A 24435-nucleotide genomic window follows, 5' to 3' on the forward strand; every position below is an offset into this window, starting at 1 on the left:
TTACCATTAGTTTTCTAATCAGATCTTAATGCTAAGACAGATCTTATAAGAATCATAGGAAATCATTGTGTTCTTATTCAAGCTAAACCAATGTGTGGATGTCAGTGTGACACTTTAAGCCTCCCATGTAACCACACTCCTCTAATGCTTGTTCAAAATTAACCTTCCAGCACTCCTCTAACTACCCCCTCCCATCAGAGGCCACTTGGCCCATCACTCACTCTAGCTCTCTCACCTTCTCCACTCTCCCATATTCCACTGACCATGCATGTTCCAAAAACAGATCAACTTTTCATTTCAGTGCTTCCCCCTACGTACACTACTGCCTCATGCTCCTTGCCCACCAAGTTACCCCCCACATCCTCAAATCTGAGAGGCCGAATATGTTCAACCCCTAGACTATAACTCGACCCTGCAGAGCCATATGCAACTGATTGGAATTTTGGGGTGTGGTGATGGGCAACTTTGACCAATAGGGCCGCTGGCAGCAGTATAAAGCACTGCACATGTGTGAATTTATTCGCTCTTTCTGTCAGTCCATCAGGAGGGGGTCCAAGTAAAGGGGGGCAGATTCTGTAGAACAGAGAGCAACAAGAGCAATAGCTACAATCATTAGAAGGCACGGAAAGACCGGTTTAACTAAGCTTTTGCCACACCTGAAGATCCTTCACCCCTGACAGGATGGAGGACGCCCACACCAAGGCCCCGGCTGAATGCCTGGCCTACTTCTCAGTTAATGAAACCACAGGTCTTACCCCGGATCAGGTCAAGAAAAACCTGGCTAAATACGGCTACAATGGTGAGATTCACAAGATGTCTTGAAGACGCATGCAGGGTTTAATAGAAAGACAACCAAACACTCTAACTGGTGGTCATATCTCTTTTTAGGAAGGCACAGAGATAGGATTACAATAGTGCTTTTGGTTCAGCTTTTAAATTGTGAAAACAGTAGATGCAATTGAATAGATTTGAATTTAATTTTCAGTGGCATTTTAAGTGCAGCTGGGATTGAAAATATACTTTGGTGGAGGGGGAGAAGGGAAGAAAGACAGGTGATGGCACAGCAGCTTTGCTTGGTTATTTGAGAGGTCTTATTAGATTAGTAGAATTTCAGGCAGATGGGGGAATGAGATTCTTAGGTTCAGGCTGAAGTTGGCCTGGGTGATTAGATAAATTACTGGCATTACCAAGTAATGATGTACAAAACCGGCCCTGTTGCACACAGAGAACTTATCATGCACAAGTCTTTAAAAATCTATTGTAATGATTCCAAGTGTTGGAAAACTTTCCTGAATATTGAAGCTAGGACTGTACATGTCTGTGATGATTGACAACAGTTCATATTTTATAAATGTTCATTCAAAATTGATAGATACAGTGCAAAACATCTGTAAAGATGTTTCTGTGTGAGACTGAACATGTTCTTTTTCACTAATACACTCTGTAAGTCATCTGCATGTGTCATATAAAAATCAGCTTTAAATGTTATAGCCTAATAACACAAAGAAAGATTGGCCAGTGTATTGTTGTCATGCTGTCTTGAGTTCTGGTCAGTTGTTCATTTTCTTTCTTTCTTTTTGTTTTTCTCTTGTCTCTGTCTATACTTTGTTTCTCAGAGCTGCCAGCTGAGGAGGGTAAGTACACACATAAAGCAAAAAAAAGTGACATCATGAGAAATAAATCAAGTCCATATTTGTCAGCCCATAGTACATCAATGGAATCTTAAAATCTAGTAAGGATTGAACTAAATTCCCATTCCTTTTAGGAAAATCCATCTGGGAGCTGATCATTGAGCAGTTTGAAGATCTGTTGGTCAGAATTTTGCTGCTTGCTGCCTGCATCTCTTTCGTAAGTTACTGACAAGTGGACAGTTCCCAGAAAAGCAGCAAATATACAAGCAACCACAGAGAAAATCAATACCCATGTTTTTTTTTTTTACTGAGCATGAAGTGAATATTCTAAAACGATTGGACGTAAATCATATACAGAATCATATATTCTTTTTAGAACAAACGAGTTCTCTAAATCAAGACCTTATGTATGTACAAAACATATCAAACTCTTTGCTTCATGTGATTTAATCAGATCTGTCAGCATATAGATACAACATGTATTTTAAACACACCCTTTAAACTTTAGTGGTGTGTTTTGTGTACAGCTGTTGTGACAGTATCCTGCACTTCATGCTGTTACATACAACATGACCATCTATGGTGTCATGCTGCAAGGTACACATGCTAATTGGCCATTTATTTAAGCATTAAGGTTATGTGCAAAAGTCTAAATGGTACTGAGAGCTGTACAGCATCAGTATTATTATATGCTGGCAGTATTACCTAGTGCAATGTAGAATCAAATAGTAGAGATGAAGATTAATGTATTGGGCCAGGGAGCCAAATGGTGTCATTTATCTCACAGCTTTCTAAGCAGGAAAGACTCCGTAAGGTGGATACTTGGGGGGTTCGGCGGGTATTAGGAGTTTAGAAGTGTACATGGGGGGTATTCATGTCTGCCCTCCTCCACACTCTGCGTCAACCAGCTGTTCCAATATCCTTAGAAGGAAAATATTAAGGGGCTCAGAAGACGTGTGGGGGAGAAGGGGTTATTTTAAGAAGGACTCAAGTTGAAGAAAGAAACACAATCCTTTTGAAATGTCAGGAGACATACATGAGAGAAAGCACAGTGAGAGTAGCTACAACAACAGGTCTGTTGTGCAACAATATTGTGAAATAATGTTTTGACTGTTTCTTATGTATGCATGCACTACACAAGAGAAGAAATTTAGCAACCAGACCAATAGTATCATGCGTTTTCAGAATTAATATTTACTGGTGGGTCCAGTAAGCCACTGATCAATAAATAATAATAAAATCTAAAGTACTTGGAAAATATCTTTAACTTCTCTAAAAGCTTTATATTAATGGTGTAATATCCTATAGATATCACTACATTTTGTAAGATTTAACTTCAGATTACTTTGTGTTTCCTCTCATAAAACACTTTTGTGTATGATAAAATTATTTAGCAAAACCGTATACTGAAATCTGTCTTGACTTTTTAATATCTTTCATGAATGATATAAGTCTTATCTGGTCAGCATGTACCTTGTGCTGGTTTTTAATGTCTCTCTCTGTGTGTTTTTAGGTCCTGGCCTGGTTTGAGGAGGGTGAAGAGACCGTTACTGCCTTTGTTGAGCCTTTTGTCATTTTGCTCATTCTCATTGCCAATGCCGTCGTCGGTGTGTGGCAGGTAATACACCAAATACACAGATAAATGTAGACTTTTCTGATTTCATAATGGAAATTAAGTTTATGCATAACTCACTTGCGTCTATTATCTAAGCCAAGCAAATGTCTTTGTGTCATTCAGGAGCGTAATGCTGAGAGCGCCATTGAGGCTCTGAAGGAGTATGAGCCTGAGATGGGTAAGGTCTACCGCTCTGACAGAAAGAGCGTCCAGATGATCAAGGCTAGAGAGATTGTCCCCGGTGACATTGTGGAGGTGTCTGGTACGTCTTTTACACAAGCACTTGTTTCACAGTCTCTTAGAAATATTTATTATTTAATTAGTAAATGTTGTATTCAGTGCACAGTTTGCAGATATTTCTATATATATATAATTTTTTTCAGATGTCCTATAGGTCTGTTTTTTGTTCATGTTCTTTTTGTTGTAGCACTGGTCATGAATCACTATTTTTTTGCTACACTATTAACTAATTCTTTCCTCTTCAATAGTTGGTGATAAAGTTCCTGCTGACATCAGGATTACTGCTATTCGTTCTACCACCCTTCGTGTTGACCAGTCCATCCTGACTGGTTAGTGCTTTTAACAGTGTCAACCTCTACTCTGTACTCTAACAATGATCATTAAAATAAGTCCATTGGTATCAAATTAGTTAGAACATTAAAACTATACAAATACTGCAAACACAACAAGTGGTTTCTTTTGAATTAATCATTTGTAAAGCAGCATCACTCTCTTCTCCTTTGTATATTTTATTGTAATTGTATATAAATATGGTTAACTCTTTGTACAGGTGAGTCCGTCAGTGTGATCAAGCACACAGAGCCTGTCCCCGACCCTAGAGCTGTCAATCAGGACAAAAAGAACATGCTTTTCTCTGTGAGTTTTTATCCACACACACACATCTCCAAATACTAATCAATTGGTTTCTATTCATACCTCAATACACTCAAGTTTCTGGAAAAAAAATTCTTATGAGATAAGGATAGCTCTAGCCTTAACTCAACTCCTAACATGGTAACTGCGATTCTTCCTTGTAAAATGGGTTTTTGGTACTAGAACAACAAACATAATCCCCAACTCGAGCCTGATCATTAAGTCTTCATGGTAGAAAAAAAGAATTGTTCCAAGAACAAGTAGTTTAAGTTTCTTTTCCCACCTATAGGGCACAAACATTGCTGCAGGCAAGGCTATTGGAGTTGCTGTCGCTACTGGTGTAGCCACTGAGATTGGTAAGATCCGTGACCAGATGGCTGCCACAGAGCAGGAGAAGACCCCTCTGCAGCAGAAACTGGACGAGTTTGGTGAGCAGCTCTCTAAGGTTATCTCTCTGATCTGCGTCGCTGTCTGGATGATCAACATCGGCCACTTTAATGACCCCGTCCATGGTGGATCCTGGATCCGTGGCGCTGTCTACTACTTCAAGATCGCTGTTGCTCTGGCTGTAGCTGCCATCCCTGAGGGTGAGCATGATAACATGTGCAACACATCTCCCAACATTAATTATATACACACAACATTATGTCCAGGACAGGGTTAAAACTTTGACCTTTAGTCTAGACTTGACATACAGCATTGTTAATGTACTGTATCTAAACCTTTTGAGATTATCAATATTATTAAAAGATATTAATCCAACCATAAACTGTACTCTCTTCAGGTCTGCCTGCTGTCATCACTACCTGTCTGGCTCTTGGTACCAGACGTATGGCCAAGAAAAATGCCATTGTCCGTTCACTGCCCTCTGTGGAGACCCTGGGCTGTACTTCTGTCATCTGCTCTGACAAGACTGGTACCCTGACCACCAATCAGATGTGTGTGACCAAAGTAGGTGTTCAGCTATCTTTATATACAAATCAACTATAAAATAATGAAGCTATTGCTAATACTGATATACTATAATCCTGAAGGTGAAGTGTGTAATTATTTCACTGTTGAAACAACTGTAAGCTGACTTTCAAATTACACTTTCAAAACAATGCTAAGATCATATCCTTTAAGCTTTTTCAAGGCTGAAATGGCAACCTCTGGATCAACAAAGTTTTGGATTTGGGGGAAAGACCATTTATTTATTTATTTATTTTTTCTGACAAAAATGTCAGATTGGAAATGGAAGTAGGTGTGTTTGGGGATTAATTATTTGGGTGCTGCAAGTGGTACTGAAATTACACACTTTACCTTTGAACATGAGTTCAAAGTCTTGTGCATGTATACATTTATATTAATAATGGGATATTTTTACTTGCACACTTAGATGAAATTGTGTATTATTACAGATGTTCGTCATTGATAGAGTCGATGGTGATCACGTTGAACTTGACTGCTTTGACATCTCTGGCTCCAAGTACACACCTGAGGGTGAGGTGTAAGTACACAATTAAACACTTCCCTTTAACTGCTCCTTTTTATCACCAGGCTATCAGCATGTCAAAGTCACAAATGTAATCTGAGTGTCATATTTCTCGTAGCACAAAGGCGGGTGCTCGTGTCGACTGTGGTCAGTATGATGGTTTAGTTGAGTTGGCCACCATCTGCGCCCTCTGCAATGATTCCTCCCTTGACTATAATGAGGTGAGAGCTACGTGTTCTTTTATTCTTCATTCTACTGTTCCCTTTTCTATATCTGTCTGAAGACAAAGCCTGTCATCTACCTCTGTGTTACAGTCCAAGAAGATCTATGAGAAGGTCGGTGAGGCCACTGAAACCGCTTTGTGCTGCTTGGTTGAGAAGATGAATGTTTTTAAGACCAATGTCCACAGCCTGTCCAAGATTGAGAGAGCAAATGCCTGCTGTAGCGTAAGTAAAGATGTAAACCTTTTTGAAACATCAGTAATGTAGCTTGGCGCTGATAGCTCTGTAACTCAATTTGTTTCCATTTTTATCCTGTGTAGGTCGTGAAGCAGCTGATGAAGAAGAACTTCACTCTGGAGTTCTCCCGTGACAGGAAATCCATGTCTGTGTTCTGTACCCCTACCAAGGGTGATGCAGGCAGCAAAATGTTTGTGAAGGTATGTGTCCCACTCAAAAACATTGCCATGGTTTCTTGGAACTTCCTTGCAAATAACATGGTATATAAAAGTATATGTTATCTAGTGCATCACTGTACTATAGTGCAATCATAATATTATTTGTAAGGATTTAAGAAGTAAATGATCACAAAAAAATGTTTTAATTGATGGGAATGTTTAACAAAATAATAGATGCATTTCATGACTCCTCATTTTGTTAATATAGGGCGCTCCAGAGGGTGTGATTGACAGGTGTTCCTATGTACGTGTCGGTTCTACTCGGGTACCCCTGACTAACGTTGTGAAAGATAAGATCATGTCCGTCATCAAAGAATGGGGTACTGGACGTGACACTCTCCGTTGCCTGGCACTTGCCACCCGAGACAATCCCCTGAAGGTTGAAGAAATGAACCTTGAGGACTCTACTAAATTTGCTGACTATGAGGTGATTATGAAAAACGCAACACCATAATGAATTTAATCTATTAATTCTCCCATGTCTGGCTGGTAAGGCTTATTGCCCACATGTATTACCACTTAAACCAGCATCCAAAGCGTGGATGTGGCAAGGATGTGGCTGGTCAGCTTTTCCTCTTGTTGAATATATTTGTTGAATATAATTGTAGCCTACTATTCACAGGCTGTTTAAGACAATGTTAAGACTAGATGGCAAATGCTGGGTTAAATGCTACACTCCAACCTACAGTGGTTCACCTGCACTATTCCCTTGTGTCTAGAGTAAAGAAAATGCTGTACTCGCTAAAAGCATAGACTGTATCCAAACATTCACAATCATAATATCAGTATGGATAATATTATTAGCAATCTTCAGCAACGATATCCTCCTCTTATGGTGGTATAGCATGGATAATAAATGTAAGCTACATAAAATCGTTGTCTTATTACTTTTCTGTCTTGTTCAGACTGACTTGACCTTCGTTGGCTGTGTCGGTATGTTGGATCCCCCCCGTAAAGAGGTTACTGGCTCCATTGAACTGTGCAGGGCAGCTGGCATTCGTGTTATCATGATCACAGGTATGCTTTTTATCCATCCTTTCATCAGTCATCTTCCTCAACCTTTTAATCTTTTACTGTTGCAAGACCTGACACCTGTCCACCAAAACCCTCAGGTGACAACAAGGGCACTGCTGTGGCCATCTGCCGTCGTATTGGCATCTTTTCTGAGGATGAGGATGTAACTGGCAAGGCTTACACCGGCCGAGAGTTTGATGACCTGCCCCGTAGTGAACAGAGCGAAGCTGTCTGCAAGGCATGCTGCTTTGCCCGTGTCGAGCCCTCCCACAAGTCTAAGATTGTTGAGTTCCTGCAGGGCTACGATGAGATTACTGCTATGGTGAGATATAAGTACACTTTACAAGCCAGCTTCCACAACACCATATCACATGAAACCCTTCCTGAAGATGATATAGTAATGCTGTTATATTTCCGTCAGACTGGTGATGGTGTCAATGATGCCCCTGCCTTGAAGAAGGCGGAAATTGGCATTGCCATGGGCTCTGGCACTGCCGTTGCCAAGTCAGCCTCTGAGATGGTCCTGGCCGATGACAACTTCTCTTCTATTGTGGCTGCCGTTGAGGAAGGCAGAGCCATTTACAACAACATGAAGCAGTTTATCCGTTACCTGATTTCTTCCAATGTTGGGGAGGTCGTCTGGTGAGAATCCATGGCCTTGTTTAATGCATGTTTAATGTACTCATATACAGTATGCCCACGCTTGATAATTCTTCTCGTCTCTTCCTTTCTCATAGTATTTTCCTGACTGCTGCTCTCGGTCTGCCTGAGGCTCTGATCCCAGTCCAGCTGCTCTGGGTGAACTTGGTGACTGATGGTCTCCCCGCCACTGCCCTGGGCTTCAACCCCCCTGATCTTGATATCATGGGCAAGCCTCCCCGCTCTGCCAAAGAGCCCCTGATCTCTGGCTGGCTGTTCTTCAGATACATGGCCATTGGTGGTGGGTATTCTTGTTACTTCTGTAGGATGTCAGCTACTCAAGTTCTCTATGTGAGTTTTCTTGTTGGCCTAATGAACTGACTGCCTTCAGGTTATGTGGGTGCTGCTACTGTTGGTGCCGCTGCTTACTGGTTCCTGTATGATGAGGAGGGTCCTCAGATCACCTACCACCAGCTGGTGAGTGATTTCTCCATCATATTATCACTTATTATTGTATTTATCACACATGGAAAGAAAGTTCCTTTGACACATCTGTTCACACCTGCTAAATTCTCTTCCTTCTGTAGTCTCACTTCATGCAGTGCCATGAGGAGAATGAGGACTTCACTGGCATTGAGTGTGAAGTGTTTGAGGCTGCTACACCCATGACCATGGCCCTGTCTGTCCTGGTCACAATTGAGATGTTCAACGCTCTCAACAGGTTACATCTTAGATCTGCAGTTTTATTACATCAAACATGTTTATTTTTTTTCTTGAAGTTGCAGCTCTTCTAACTCAACAGCTTTATTCCAAAATTTAGTGAACCCCCTTGCTAATCTAAAGTCTAAGGCAGTATGTTAACCAAAATCTTATTTATAGTAACTGTAACTGAGTTGTAAAGTTCTTCACTGACAGCGACTTTCTTAACAGTAACCTATATGAATCACTAAAAGAGTAACTTTTGGAGTTGAATCTTTTTTTATATATATATATATATTTCCGTGAAAGATACAATGCATCACAGCATTAGAATTTGCCAGAAAAAAATAATGCGTCTTAAAACAGTGTCCTAAACAACGCCCATTTTTAAAGCCACCACAACACAGCATCTACAAAATGGCAATTTAATTTCTTAACATGTATCTATGTTGTACATTTGGCTCTAAGTGTATTTAATGTGTGTATTTACTGGATAAACTAAAATAATTTTCTCAAAAAAAAATCAATTAAATTTTTAAAATACTTTAAAATTTAAATATGATTCCAAGTGACCAGAGGGGACTCGTGATTGACAGGTATAATTGAGGCCAGTGATGCCATACAATACTGTCAGGTTATGCAACTGAGCTAATTTGACCCTGTGACTGATAATAAGGACTATAATGGTTTTTCTCTGTGTTTCTATCTATTTCTCAATAGCTTGTCTGAGAATCAGTCTCTGTTGCGCATGCCTCCATGGAGCAATTGCTGGCTAGTGGCTGCCATGACCCTCTCCATGTCCCTCCACTTCATGATCATCTATGTGGACCCCTTGCCCGTACGTCTCTGATCTTTATTTGATCCTGTTCTTTATATTTTACTATATCTCTTACACTGGCCACAACTTTCCTTTCCCTATTACAGATGGTTTTCAAGCTAACTCACTTGAACGTGGAACAGTGGATAGTGGTACTGAAGCTTTCTTTCCCTGTTATCCTCATTGATGAGGTGCTGAAGTTTGTTGCCCGCAACTACCTGGAGCGTAAGTTCTCAAACATATGTAAATATGCATGTATTCACATAATTATAAAATAACATGCATTTAAATAATAAAAATATTTTACATGTCAAACTACATTCAGACTTGTACTCTATTAAAAACTTACTGATTTGTTTCTATTACAGAAACTTAATATAATAAACTTACAATTTTTTATTTATTATATATTAATTGCATTTAATATTTTCCTCATATAACTTGTTTGCACTAAAAAGTTATTTTTAATTCCACACTCTTTCTTCCTTTCTCTTATCTCTCACACTCATTTCATTTATTTCACACTAACCTACTATATTCATTTCTAGCCTAAACAGTCCTCACCTCCCAGTTTTCAAGTAACAGAAGCAAGGTATTCAATAATAGCCGTGCTGTACCTGTCTTTATGGATGTCTCTATCCTTTTGCATGTTTACTGGTTTGGCTGGTGTTGCTTTGAGGGAACATGTGGTCTTAAACTTGTCTGTGATTCAACCATGCATGCATGGAATTCCAGTGAAATTTATGCTGAACTTTCCACTTGTCTTCCCTTGTATTGTCAGTCTAGAAAAAAAACCTGGCTTATGTCTACTAATGGGGAGATTTTAATTTATATGATATAAACTAACTTTTTGCTAAAGTGCATGGAAAATATTTATTACACAATGTGCAACCCTTAGCATAACCCTAAAATCTGATTAACTGAGAGGAATGTTGTTCCAGAACCATTGAGGATGATCCAGTAATGTCCTGTTTCGGTAAATCATGTTCCAAGAACATGTTCTGCTTGTGTAAATCAAGTTAAATGCAAATATATTATTTTCTTGAAGTTTCAAGATACAGTGTTGTGAATTAATACTTTAGTTTATATAACAATACTATGTACTTTAATTTTAAAAATGTAGATGTTAAGATCCAATAAATATGAAATGGTTACTTAACAAACAGATGCAATTGTGGCCATAACATTTTTTAAAGACAACTTTTACTTTTAAAAAAAGCACTTGCTTTTTTTTATATATTATTGTTTACAATGCAAAAATAATATGATGCTTTGCTAAATTTTGAAATATTGTATAGTGATCTGTGTATTTAGATACGTATCCTGTTGTGAGGTAGTAGACGATACCCAGCCCTGCTGATACCCTAAACAGGGTTTCAAAAAATCATGTTTAGTGTTGCTTAGCATTTGCTCAGAGTTCTTATGTTTATCAAATTTCATTTTTTGTGATTTCCAGCTAAAGCTTGAAATGCAGAGACAACAACGTGGGAGTAAAGAAAACAGGAGATAAAGAAGAAGAGAACAGCAAGAATAAATAAGGAAGAAAAGGGGAAGAGAGTATTTACATCCACTGAGAAAGAAGCTCTCATGAGCCCATCTGCAGAATGGAGAGCACAAATCTTTGGGAAAAAAGCACATAAAAATAAAAAAAAAATAAATACAAAGTTTGACAGAGATGAATATATAAGTCAGCCCTTCCTAATTAGTGTTGGAATGCTAAATTGTTTTGTTCTTAAATGGACTAATAAGTGTATTAAACATTTTTTGTTAAAACTATACCATTTTACAGTCTCCATTTTATTTGTCTTTATTCAAATTCTACATATACAGTACATACATGCACAGTTTTGTTTTTAATTCCATCCCTTAATAACCTCCTAGAAGCATTTCCAAATTAACTCAATTAAAGTAATTGAATTTAATTTAATATTTGGCATGAATTATCTTCATGGAAGACACAGTTGTTTACACACAAATGGATTTACATGCCTTTGCTTCATTGGTGAATTGAAGGCATTGCATTTAAAAAAACTAATCACTTTACACATTAACCTGGTAACTTGCATCCTACTTTTGGACGCAAGAAGTGGGATAATAAAATTAAAATGGACGTAGTTTATGAAACCATTGCATTAGCATAAAACACACTACGTATTTTGCATATTGCATATTTTCCATTGTATTATAGTACAAGACACAAAATGACAAATCACTACTTTTCACTTTTCACACAGTTTAAACTATAAAATGTTAATTCAAAATGTTCATCTCCCTTTTATACTGTGATTAACTATCATCAATTTTTCACACATGCACATTGTCAAAGCACCTTTATTAATATAGCGCTTTTACGGATTGTGTCAAATCCACCAGAAGTCATCAGTGCAGTTAAGACACCAGACAGTGTGAAATCACTGAGATTTTGGCTATATGAATATGAAGCATTTCTTTATGTGCGCTGGTTACATGGGTACCTGTTTTCACTCGCACACCCTGGGGCTATTGGGGGGCTGTATAATTGGGATTGGAACTGAGGGTCTTAGAATTAAACCCTTAGGGTAGAGGTCTCAAATTAAGTTTCTTGAGGGCCACATACTGTACCTCTGCAGAGTTTCACTCCAACCAGCTCCAACTCACACCTTCTAGTAAACTTCTAGTGATCCTGAAGAACTTTATTAGCTGGATTAGGTGTTTTAGAGCTAAACTGTGCAGAGCTGTGGCCCTCCACGAACTGAGTTTGAGACCAATGTCTTGGGGACTGGACTGGAGGGTGCCTTATTGCAATCAACAATTTTTAAGTTACTCCAAACAACATGTATACAAAGATAAACTTTTCTAAGGCCTAGGCCTAAATCTAAAATATAAGAAATAGAAATAGAAAGTGAATTCATGTTCTCATTAATAGGCTTCTCCAACTTTTTACCATCTCTTTGACTTTTCCAGCATTTTGTGATTATATATCACATACCTTTAAAAGAACGGTCTCAGGTTACGTATGTAACCATAGTTCCCTGGGTAGGGAACGAGACACTGCACTTTGGGGAACACCTCGTCGTGACCCGTGTCTGAAGCATACAATGAAAAAACACCAACTTGTTGGCCGGCGACTGCCTCCGAAGTCACTACCAGCGTGACTAAAAATCAACAATGGGAGAGCACGTCATTATCTTCTTCGTCTGAAGCTTGCGTCCGAAGCATGGCAGAGAGCTAGAGGACGCAGTGTCTCGTTCCCTACTCAGGGAACTATGGTTACATACGTAACCTGAGACCGTTCCCTTTCGAGGGAACCTCGAACTGCGTCCTCTAGGGGGCGCTTTGGGGAACAGTATACCCACGCCGCCATGCTGAGGGGAATGCAGGCCAGAATCATGGCGAGCACTAAGTACCAACTCTACCATTTCCATGGGAGTTGCCCCTGGGCTGTCTGTGACAGTACCCCTTACAGCCAAAAGGCCTAAGCTACATACCCAACTTAATTGTTAGGGCCTCGGCCCAGGGTAGAGCTGAAGGCTTGGAATCAGGAAAGATTCCTTTAAAGGGATACGGCTAAGAACGTAGCATTTGTACCAAGTCTTGCCTGTCACACAGGGGCTACCACTAGCTTACGCATAAGCTTGCTGAAAGAGCTGTCTCAACAGTTGTCTAGTGGCAACACCCTGTTTAGATAGGTATCCAAGGATACATACTGTAGGTGGAGTGGCGCCCAAGATGAACGGGGCTTTTACCAACTCAAGAAAGGACACTAAGCAACCGCGCGAAGCCCTCACCATATAGGATTTTAGAAAGAATGCAGAATACTAGCGTGCAAACTTACCACAGTGTGGATTTCAAAAAGTGTGCAAAGACTACACGTGCACACTTACCATAGCATGGATTTCCAAATACTGTTCTAAGGAGGGGCTCTCGTGGCACTTCGATAGAGCAGCTCATAGATGGAATGTTACATCTCAAAACAGTAAGATTGAGAGTCATCAACTGGATCTATGGAAACAATACTGGAGCACTCTGGGGAAAAAACAGAGAACTCCGTCTCATACGAGAGGAGAACTCCGAGCTCAGAGTAGCGCAATCATAGGCGACCCTATTTTGGAAAAAGGGGAGCGCTGCTAAATTACCACGAGAATCACCCAAATAGCCCCTCATGTTGAGGGAAGCGATGCTTGAGGTGTATAAACAAATACACACTGGCTGAATGGAGCCCAAGGAACCAAGGTCTAATCATCTCAAGAAAGGGAACGAAGCAGAGCGCGTAACCCTTATCCTACAAGATTTCAGAAAGTTTGCAGAGTCTTGCGTGCAAACTTACCACTTTTAGGATTTTTAGAAAGTGCGCAAAGTGTTCACATACACACTGACCACCATGTGGTTTTGAGAAAGTACACAAAGCTGAGCGTGTGTACTTAAAGGTTCCTAAGCATCGCAGAAGTGCTGAATCTCACGGGAGAGGCAAGCTCAATTTTACAAACCTCAGGTGAGGGGAGCTCACCTGAGTCAACATATACAAGAAGACTTCTGTAACTGCCACCTCCACTTCCCAGTAGATGCAACAGCACCCTTAAGACATCCATGAAATTCCCTGCAGTGCTGTGCCAGGCCTGATGATTAAGGAGGCTCCCTCAGAAACCTGTGATCTCAGCCGCCTAATACCGGAACATGAAACCAGATGGCTGCTGCTGGCGAATGTTTAGTAAACACTGTAACTGAGCACTGCAAAGCAAACTCACAGAGCGTATTAGTAGACATGTAACCACCAGCAATTAAATAAAAATAAGTATATACAGAGAGGGTTACATGTACTCACCCACCCTCCTATGCCGAAGCCCCGCTCAAGGGGCACCTCCATTTAGTCTGGACCTTCAGTCAGGTTGGTTGCTATGGACATAGAACCATAAAAAAACATTATAGTTCCAGCATAGGAGACTGTTATGCGAGAGGTTTCTACCTAACCTCGATCAGGTGCCGAGCTGGTGGTTACAGGGGAATTAGGAAGGGGAGGATAAAAGCAGAAGTTAACCCTCTGAAGTCAATTAACGCATATACGCGTTATTAGGCTATTTTCTCCAGACTCCAGAGGGTTAAAAATCCCCAAAGGGAACGAGTAGATACCTCGGTATCACTCTGATTCGGACGAGAACGCTGCCTCGTCTAGATCATACCCCTTAGGTTCTGCTTACCTCCTCGTGACCCACGATTCCTCTAACCCTTGCCCGCAGGTGGGGGAGGAGCACGAGTTGCGACACTAGCCTTCTGTGCCCATCTTTGATCCTCAGATCGAGACAGGCCAGGACCCCTATGTTGTTTGGGCTCAGACCTGGACATTCCTACCGATGTCTGTTCGTCCACAGATGTCTCTCCGCTGCCACCATGTCCGCCATAGTCCTGCCCATGGCGGAGGTGGCCTGCTTGGTAGCACGGAGAGAGATCCGTGGTGCGGTGCATCTCAGCTACCTGATCAGAAAAGCCCCTGCCTCTATCCAGGTCTCTTAGCAGATCAGTCTGATATGCTTGAAGCACCAGCATCGTGTGTAATAAAGCGACAGCCTGACCTGCTACTGCGTATGCCTTGCCATTTAAGCTAGATGATTTTCTGAAGGGGTTTAGATGGCAAGGAGGGAGATTAAGAGAGGAGGTTTCCCCTGCAGAAAGAAAAAAATTTCACAGATACATTTTTTTAAATTATTTATAAAATTTTTAGCTCTTTCTACAGGGGGCATTCCCTCCTAGCCGCTTCCGCGGATCACCTCGATAATCTGCCAAAATCGATGGATGCGAGAAGAAAACGGCATCTTTCATTTCTTTTTAATCTCTGTATGGAGATCATGCACAAATGAAAGGCTCATCTGAGCTGGAGGGCTATGGTCAAAAGGTAATTTTCATTCAATAACCTCCAACAGCTCTACATAAGCAGGGCAGGAGAATTGAGAAGGCTCAGCCCCAGCTTCTTCACCATCCTCAAATATCTCCTGCTTTTCCTGGGTAAAACCCATCAGAGCACTAACCTCAGTATGAGAAAGTGTTAAAGATATAACATCATCCTCCCAAGGCTCTCTCTCGTCTGCTGCCCCCCCCCCCCCCCCCATCCCCTTTTTTTACGATCGCGAAAGGGAAAGTCCCTCTTTTGTGAAAGTGGGGGTGAATGGGATAAATATCTGCCTCAAGTGGAACTGGCATATAACTCCAGTATTCATTCGGGGTTCTCTCCTTTCTTTCTTGCACATGGCAGAGAACCACGGCTACCTGCAGATATCCTTCTGAACTATAGTCCTGCTGTCACTTCCTATACACCAGGCACCCCTGCAGGCTATGCTCATGATGTGACTATGCGTTTGTCTTACCCTTTCAAAGATGCTGCTGTGCGGTCCAGACTACTACCAATGCAAAGACTGAATGTCCAAATCCATCTGCTTTGTTGACTGAACCTGAAAGTGTGCCAGTGTTTTCCGGCCTCTATGGCCCCTGAGAGGGCTTGTTATAACAAAAGAAAAAAATACTAATATTACAACTTCTGAGTTGCAAATTTTAAATTTACACTCATTTAAAACTGAGAAATGCATGAGACATTAATCTAAATGTAAATGTTGAGTCCACATACACCATACAGTTATTTACAATCAAGCATAAATATAAGCACAAACACTGTTTTTGTACACTTTTGTGTTATCAGTGTACAAAAACACAAAGGTTATGTATGATACACAGAAGTTCATTACATTTTCTTAATTGTAGTTTCAGCACTACTACAACACATTTCACATTACACTTTAAACAACACTTCACACACATACACAGCTGAAAGGTTAGAAATCCATATTATATAAATGATTTCATATAGATACATAGATTCAGATACAGAAAATTCATAAATAGACCAACTGCACTTTTAATTATTTATTGTTGTCTTCTTCTGTTACCTCATGAAGCTTTAAAATTTGGTCTTTTTTTCTTCTTTTTTTTTCAGGATAAAAAAGCAAACACATGGTCTTAAAAAATATTATGAAAAACACTGAGTGCTTCAAATTGTGATTCTGGAGTTTGAGGAAAAGAGAGGAAGTAGATAGCGATGATGACTTGCAAGAGCATCTCAGTTGTTTGAGAGTGTGAGCGAGAGCTGTCTCATGTCTTGCGTCATCGAGTCTTATTTTAGAAACGCAGCCATTACATTCCAAAGTAAGAATTAAACTATAGTTTTTATGCCTCACAGTCGATACTGGCTACATTGCACTTTGCTTAGACACACATTTACAATGTTCTGTAAGCACTTCCCGTCGGGGTAATACCTGTCACCATTTTGAAGTGCGTTCCACTTCAAAGTGTATGAGGGAGATTTATTTGGAGAGACCATTGACCCCTTTATTTTGACCAAGGGAGCGATTCTACTTATAAAACTCAGGTAAGTCCAACAACATAGTTGTGATGTGACAGACATCCTAACTAGGACACAGCCTTCGAAATGAGACACAGCTACAGTGTTTTCGCCATCTTCACCAGCCTGAGAAGAGAATCTTTTGGTTCCAAAAGTGTGATGAAAACTAACAACTGTATCCCACACACAAACAGGTTTTGTTAAAAACCAAGAGAACAAAGAACACATAGCTTGGTAAACCACAATAGATGAGGGCCAAAAACTGTAAACTTTTTTTACAATTGTAAAAATGCAGAGAAGTTTCCTGTAAGGGGTAAGTTTAGGCGTAGGGCAATAGAATATACACTTTGTATAATATAAAAACCACTACTTCTATGGAATGTCCCCATTAAGATGTGTGTGTGTGTGTGTGTGTGTGTGTGCACGTGCAGTATGATGACACTATTATTGTAAAAATGTAAACAAAAAAATATCAAAACTGTATCAAGTATACAAATAGTGTTTCAGTCCAGACTTTTTTTTTTTTTTTTTTTAACTTTTATTTTAACTTATTTTTTCTACTACATACTGTGGACAATGCATCACATTTCGCAAGAGTATGAACACATTTCCACAGCCTATCAGGGGATGTTTGGCTTCTGGAGGCTTAAAGGGAGCTCCGTATATCACGTGATTTCTGGGAAGCAGCTCTTTTGATGAAATGGTTGAAACCGGCAGAAGGGAAATTGGCTGGAGGAAGGTAGCAAAGTGGGAGGGGTTTATTGTTCTGTTTATCATTACTTGTATTTACGATGGCTCAGTTAAGATGTCACATAACACATAATCATGTTGTAGTAAATAATAAACATTATCAGTTGAAAGTGGAGTAGTTAACGCGGTGGACTGTAAGAAACGTCAGGTGGTACTTAAGATTTGTGGTCCTAATATGTGTCAATTTTTTTTTTTCATAAAATTATTTTTCTGTAAATGTTGCCAATGTTTGTATAGAATTAATTGGATTTGTGCTTATATATTGACATATTTCTTAAATAATTTCATAACAAAAAATATGCTATATTTTCCAAAGAAAATTAGCGCTGTGATCCGCCGAGCGCCCCCTCCAGATGTGAAGGGTATTTATATATTGAACAGCTTCATGGTCGCTCCACTGCTTTGCTTTCAGGAGTTTATTGTGAACGGACTTGTGTTCTTCACAGCGGCTGACAGTGCACAGGATCGAAACTAAGGTAATCGAAACTACAAACAAACTACATTAGGATTTTCACAAAATGTAATCCAAATTGAATCCAGATCTATTTAAACACACATCAATTATTCTACATTGGTTTGAAGAGAAGGATTTTAGAAAAAAATCGCAGAAATTATTTAATTCCTTGTTTTTTACTGTTGGGTTTTCACTCTTACGAGTTTTTAGGACGTTAACTTAAATAACTGACGATTGTTTGAAGTGGATCATTAATTGTAAGATTTACAAAACGTACTGTGACGGTTCTTTGGTATAATGTTAGATATACGATGGTAGTAAATTATTTACAAATCACTTCCTATAATACACGGAGGGCGCAGCCAATTTAGGGCACTGCCAAGGGGCACAGGGAGGCGATTTCTTTCGTGGGTGATAACCACAATAAATGAAAATATTTAAGAATCTTCTAGAGTCAAAATAATATTTAATAATCTGTGCGTAATTACAATTGAGAATTGTTTTTGTTAAGTGCTTGCTTACATCGTACTATACTGACCCAGTTGTTCCTGTAAGGCTAAAAATCTTGGAACCACATAAAAAATAGATAACAAAATATCACAAATATCAACAAAATATCGATATTAGAGTATGTATTAATTTTAAATTAAAATACATAAAAACATGGTACTTTTTATTAGTGAATTTGTAACAATTACTCACTTCCATGAACTGTCAATGTATGATAGGCTACGACTGACTTTAATCTGCAGCTGAAAATCTATGTTTTTCAGATGGCATCTGGAAGAATTCGTTCCACACGTCGCCTGCGTTCCTGGATAGTGGAACAGGTGTGTGTGTGTGTGTGTGTGCAGTGTGTTGAGAATTTCAGAAGATCTGAATTTAGGCCCAAAGACTTTCTTAATCTGAAGGAGGTAGATAGATTATGCTCTCTCAGTGTTGGATATAGGCATCCTTTACGGATTAATGTTGTACTAGATGCACTCCCCGTCCAAAAAATCATGATTGGATGAGTGAGCTGACGCTTTTCTTGTAAAACACTCATGTTTTGAGACATTCACTTTCTCTGCTGCAGTTTGATCTCTTTCAAATATTTTATCTTATAACAATCTCTAGTGCTTCCTGTTATGCTTTTGTGTGTTGCTGATGACTTTTGGTTTGTTTCACTATTGTGTGTGCTTTGGGATGTAGGTGAACAGTGAGAAGTATCTTGGCCTAGTGTGGGACAACCCTGAGAAAACCATGTTTCGTATCCCATGGAAACATGCAGGAAAACAAGATTTCCGTACTGATGAGGATGCAGCTATATTCAAGGTCCAAATGTGTCAATATCTTCCTCTCTGTGTCCTTGTTTCTTACTTTTTTTACACAATGAACAACTACCCAAGTGTGAGTGGTACCTAATGCAGTGGTTCCCAACCCTGGTCCTGGAGGCACCCCGACACTGCACACTCTGCATGTCTGATTTCTCTGACAGGACAGTTTCAGGTCTTGGAGTCTCTACTAAGGAGATGATGACCTGAATCAGGTGTGTTTGATTAAGGAGACATGCAAAACGTGCAGTGTTGGGGTGCCTCAAGGACCAGTGTTAGGAACCACTGACCTAGTGCACAACAATTAGTGCAGTCCTCTGCAAACTCAAGCTACTGTATGATCTGTAGACTTCTATTGATGATAAATAATTTACACATTTATGATCAGAAAAAAAAAAAATAAAAATTCATCTGTAATTTACTTATTTTAAACATGCAAGCCATTTGAAAATTGTTGATTACAATTTCCAATGATTTTTTTTTTTCATTTAAGGCTTGGGCAGAGTTTAAAGGGAAGCTTGTGGAGAATGGAAATTCAGACCCTGCATCCTGGAAAACTCGCCTTCGCTGTGCCCTCAACAAAAGTCCAGAGTTTTGTGAGGTCACTGAAAGGTCACAGCTGGACATCTCAGAACCCTACAAGGTGTATCGCCTCGTACCACTAGAAGAACAAGGTAACCAAGCAGGGATGTGAAAAAAATATATGGATATTAGCAAGGTATCCAACTTTCAGAAATTGTTACACAAGCAGAGTCTTATCTTAAATCTTCTATCTTTAAGCATTTGTACTTTGCATAGAAAAAAAACCCTCATACTGGGTTTTCCCCTTCAGAGTGTGCACAAAATTTAAATGATTAAAGCAATCATTTAAAAAATACAGGCAACAGTTTATTAGATTGTTTTTTTAGCATGAACCTCATAGCTCGAAGAAAAGGTAATATAAAACAATAAGAGTAAAACTGATCTTTTTGGATTATCAGAACCCTTAAAAACTGTCCGATTCAGTCCATGTCATCAATATCTAGCCTGGCAACCCTGATATAGTCAATACAACACATGACTATTAACCACCTAACTATAAATGTGTAAAATGCCTGACTAATTGACTAGTCAAAAATAGTGAAGTTGGCTAACTAATTTGTAAGGTCTTTCTGGAATCTGTTGTTTGTTCTTTTCATTCTGTAAGTCGCTGCCTAAAGAAGTAATACTAACTATTTTATTGACTGATTGATTGAATGCAGAAATAGTATTCTAAAACATTAATTTAACAAACACACCTGATTATAAAAATTATGAAATTGTGCTTTTTATTACCAGCTAAATGTCTGTAATAACTGCAATGAATATGTAAAATAATAACTTTTTGCAATTAGTAAATTTTTCTCTCACAATAGGAATGGTGAAAGTGAAAAAAGAGAATGGAGGAAAGCAAGTGAGGAGCAGGAGAAGGAAACACAGTGAATCCGAGCCAGATGAGGAGCAGATTGCATGCCAGAAAATAATCAAAGAGGAGGTTATTGTGCCCCAGTCCATCAACATGGTAAAAAATCTAGGACATTGTAACTAATCATTGAGGAGCTATGCTGTTCATACTGTAATTAAATTGCAGTTTGCTGCATGCATGTAAATAGTGAAAGCCTGTGTTTCAAAAACCTTATGTAAACACTGAGTCACGAACATGCATTAAGAGACATTTGCATTCTACAGCTTGGTTTTGCAGTGTAAAGTACTGTATGAGTCTACAATTAACTGGGCACTATTTTGACAGAGTGCACAGGAAATCATCCCACACACAGGAAGAGAAATCCTACTCCAAGCAGAGGTGGAGACAAACCCCTTGAAGACTGACAACAGTAATGATCTAATTCTATTTCTGAATTTTTCACTGATGTGCAACTTGCATGGCTCTTTAGTGTTTAATGCTGATAATGCAGTGTGGGTGAATGATTTATTATCGTTCTTCTCTTTCTTGAGACACTGAAGATATCCAAGTAAACTTCACCATTGAAGCAGTCGACAAGAGAGGTGATTAAAAATAACATTTATTGATAAGAAGAAAAAACTCCAAACTCTTGCCAAACGGTTTCTTAAACCTCTAGTATTATTGTTCTTTCAGTGCTGCATTCTTTCCACATAACCGTGCACTACATTGGGCAGGAGGTCCTGCGGCGAGAAATAATGGGTAGCGATGTTCGGATCGCTTACCTGCCTCCTTCACCTGTCCCTCCGTCTCCACTGCCTCTAAACGGCACTGGCTTCCATCGAATCCCACTCCCAGACCCCCCATCAGACATGAGCTCCAACCCCAGCCTCGCCCCACGTTTGACCGCTCTTAACAAATTGCTGCCCTTCATGGAGAGTGGAATAGTCCTGACCTCGACAGGAGGAGGCATCTATGCCAAGCGCTTCTGTCAGGGGCGGGTGTTCTGGAAAGGACCACATAACACCACCACAGGACCCTGTAAAATGGAGAGAGCAAGCGAGCCCACCCAGCTGTTCAGCAAGGATATATTCAAACGGGGTAAGTGTTTCACAAGCATAGTTTTTCCACTGAATAAATAAAACGCTCCTTATAGTTCTTTGGCTTAAATGTTCATTTAAAAACGGATTAGTAACAAAATACCAGAAATATCTTGAAACTTGTTGAATCCATATGATTTGAGCTAATAAGACAGGATGGTATATCCTTAATGAAACATTTAGCTGTGCTATAATTGGGGGCACAAATGTAATAATAGGTCCTAAATAGTGGTTGACCAATATGTCTGCATTTTTTTAATTCTCATCATCGACTGATGCATTTTTCTGTTTGGCTATTGTGCCAGAAGAGGAACTTTTATTTTGACAACGATGAGAATGCACCCATTCTCCATCTTCATCACTTTACTATCGCTGTTTAACAGTTAATTGCCTAATAGATTATGACACAGAACTGTTAAACAAAGAACTGTATATAAAAAGTATAATGGAATTTGCTATTATACTTCTATTATTAATAATAATAGAAAGGCAAACGTTATAATATTTAATTATCTAGAGTCAACATTCAGCAAAAGTGCAGTTCTATCATTTAATCAAACCTTTGAATATCTAATAAACATTCAATTGCACAAACCTTGCAAAAGTCGGCAAATGCAGCTGTGAGATGCTCTGAAGTGAACATTTGTAGATCGTATAAAAATGTATGTACCGCGTGTGTAACGTTCAGTCCATGTAAATTGGATGCTGTCTGAGTGCACTATTGATTACAGCGATAAATTCCTTTTTATTAATATTTTTAACAATATCTTTATATGTTTAAGAGTACTATAGTACAATTACAGAGTCAAGAAGTTTTTACAAATTGTACAGGTTTAATTTTTTATTAAGTTCAAATTATTTTTAAATAATAAATGTTAATTATTTATTTTTAATTTAGTAAATCTAATGTAAAATTAGTACAAATATATTTTCAGAAACTATATATTTATATTTTTATATATATATTTGTTTTTGCTATCTACATTATAGTGTAATATCATATGTATTTGGCTTTATTTCATTTTATTTTATTTCATATCAGTCAAATCTTGAACATCGAAAACCTCTATCAATCAGCCACTAATCCTAAACGTATTGAAGAGTTTGGTTTCACAACAAAATTTATTTCAATAATTTTTATGGTGTTTATAATTCTGTTCCTTTCAGAGTTGGACGCTTTCCGCAATGGAGGAAAACAACCTCAAAGTGAGATCACGCTGTGTTTTGGAGAAGAGCTGGATGATGGAGATAACATCAATGATAAACACATCATCATTAAGGTACAGACCTGATGTCAATGCAGCAATTAATTTAGTATATGGATCAAATACTATGCTACATTTGTGCGATAAGTGGATTTGCTACTTTAGCAGTTGTGAATTGTTAATCCAACCATTTTTCATCCTTATGTCATTTCAAACACAAAAGATGTTTTGCATAATGTCAAAAATTTAAAATACAGGTGAAGTTGGAACAACAAAAGAGTTTTTGTTATCCTATTCACACTAGTACATAAGAAAACTTACCACCTTGACACTTGGATCTTGCATATTTCAGAACTTTGAGATACGACAAACAAAAAACAGTTACATTTCCACGAGAAACACATTGTTTTTGGGTGAACTTTTCTTATGATTTTTTTTTTTTCTCCAGATCTCTATCCCCTGGGTTGAGTCGCAGATAGAAGAGGTCAAGACCTTCAGAGACTCAATTGCAATTCTCAAAAGTCTGGCCAGCCAGTCTCCTACAGGCGAAGTGACGCTAAACATTGTTGAAGTATTGCAGCAGTAACAAACCTCTAAGATAACACTTACTGCATTCTTAATGTTAAGGATCAAAATAAAGAAAAACAACTATATATGGCATGACTTGAGACAACTTGTATAAGCACTTTCTTGTAGGTAGTGGAAATAAATATAGTAATTATTAGATGCTTCAAATGCTTAAAATATGTAGCCATATAGTAGTTAAATCCATATATTTATAAGTAATATAAAATGTCTTTAGTCAATATAGTTTTGTTTGTTAAATATTTTGTCATTTTTACAAGTATGCATTTATCATCTGCCGTTGTGGAGTGAGAGTAAAGATGTTCAAAATCATTAAATGCATTAATAACGATGTACATGGTTAACTGCAAGAGGATTGTTAAATCACGCTGTACGTTTTCATCCAACGCTAATGTTTCACTGAATGTTATCACTTGTTTTATAAATAAATGTATCAAAGACAATAATCACTTGCCTTGTTCTCTGTTGTTGGCCGTCTCAGTCGAAATGAGAGATACCAGGAATGTCACTTTTCTTGGATTTTATCCAAGAAAAGTGCAGGTATCCATATCAGGTATCCATATCTGGGGTGTAACATGGCAGGATGATCACAATCATATGCATCTGTGCAGGCTCACAGAAAATCATCTGTGTGACAGTAGATGGCGCTATAGAGACCGGCAATGGTGAGATATTTTGAAGGCCAAAAGCTGGAAAGGAGAATTTTAGCGGTTCCAGCTTCATAGTTCTGAAGTCAGTGGATGTTTTTGAATGTTTTTTTTTTTTTTTTTTTTTTTTTTTGGCTACATGGCTGGAATAAGATTTTTG

At 38.8% G+C, this 24435-nt stretch overlaps 2 protein-coding genes across 3 annotated transcripts; both read left to right on the plus strand.

The window, feature by feature from the left end:
- The first annotated feature begins 511 nt into the window (after window positions 1-511).
- atp2a1l (ATPase sarcoplasmic/endoplasmic reticulum Ca2+ transporting 1, like) lies at window positions 512-11106 on the plus strand. 2 transcript variants are annotated; one of them, XM_026277563.1, is made up of 24 exons: window positions 512-799; window positions 1617-1634; window positions 1766-1848; window positions 3145-3249; window positions 3370-3508; window positions 3735-3815; window positions 4037-4122; window positions 4409-4706; window positions 4904-5070; window positions 5520-5608; window positions 5712-5814; window positions 5908-6039; window positions 6135-6251; window positions 6478-6696; window positions 7175-7286; window positions 7382-7605; window positions 7705-7925; window positions 8021-8223; window positions 8314-8399; window positions 8510-8643; window positions 9342-9459; window positions 9546-9663; window positions 9987-10030; window positions 10895-11106. In XM_026277563.1, the coding sequence occupies exons 1-23, from the start codon at window positions 682-684 to the stop codon at window positions 9989-9991; spliced, it is 2976 nt and encodes a 991-aa protein (XP_026133348.1). In that variant the 5' UTR covers window positions 512-681; the 3' UTR covers window positions 9992-10030; window positions 10895-11106. The 2 variants fall into 2 exon arrangements, with proteins under 2 accessions (XP_026133348.1, XP_026133347.1); XM_026277562.1 differs by lacking the exon at window positions 9987-10030.
- Window positions 11107-17963: 6857 nt separating this feature from the next.
- Window positions 17964-24074, plus strand: irf9 (interferon regulatory factor 9). The gene is made up of 10 exons (XM_026277564.1): window positions 17964-18027; window positions 18779-18835; window positions 19197-19319; window positions 19812-19992; window positions 20713-20858; window positions 21087-21171; window positions 21293-21343; window positions 21435-21839; window positions 23006-23118; window positions 23492-24074. Exons 2-10 carry the CDS (start codon window positions 18779-18781, stop codon window positions 23627-23629), a joined length of 1299 nt encoding a protein of 432 aa, XP_026133349.1. The 5' UTR covers window positions 17964-18027; the 3' UTR covers window positions 23630-24074.
- The last annotated feature ends 361 nt before the right edge of the window (window positions 24075-24435 follow it).

The sequence above is a fragment of the Carassius auratus genome, chromosome 12 (genome assembly GCF_003368295.1).
Source record: "Carassius auratus strain Wakin chromosome 12, ASM336829v1, whole genome shotgun sequence".
Taxonomy (NCBI): domain Eukaryota; kingdom Metazoa; phylum Chordata; class Actinopteri; order Cypriniformes; family Cyprinidae; genus Carassius; species Carassius auratus.

What these genes read in the sequence shown, in the direction of transcription:
- atp2a1l (XM_026277562.1), top strand. Translation starts at nt 682, where the DNA reads ATGGAGGACGCCCACACCAAGGCCCCGGCTGAATGCCTGGCCTACTTC. An exon ending in CCTCCCTTGACTATAATGAG is followed by an intron (nt 5,815 to 5,907) that starts GTGAGAGCTACG and finishes TCTGTGTTACAG; the next exon opens with TCCAAGAAGATCTATGAGAA. An exon ending in GCAGCAAAATGTTTGTGAAG is followed by an intron (nt 6,252 to 6,477) that starts GTATGTGTCCCA and finishes TTGTTAATATAG; the next exon opens with GGCGCTCCAGAGGGTGTGAT.
- irf9 (XM_026277564.1), top strand. Translation starts at nt 18,779, where the DNA reads ATGGCATCTGGAAGAATTCGTTCCACACGTCGCCTGCGTTCCTGGATA. An exon ending in GTTCCTGGATAGTGGAACAG is followed by an intron (nt 18,836 to 19,196) that starts GTGTGTGTGTGT and finishes TTTGGGATGTAG; the next exon opens with GTGAACAGTGAGAAGTATCT. An exon ending in CCCCTTGAAGACTGACAACA is followed by an intron (nt 21,172 to 21,292) that starts GTAATGATCTAA and finishes CTCTTTCTTGAG; the next exon opens with ACACTGAAGATATCCAAGTA.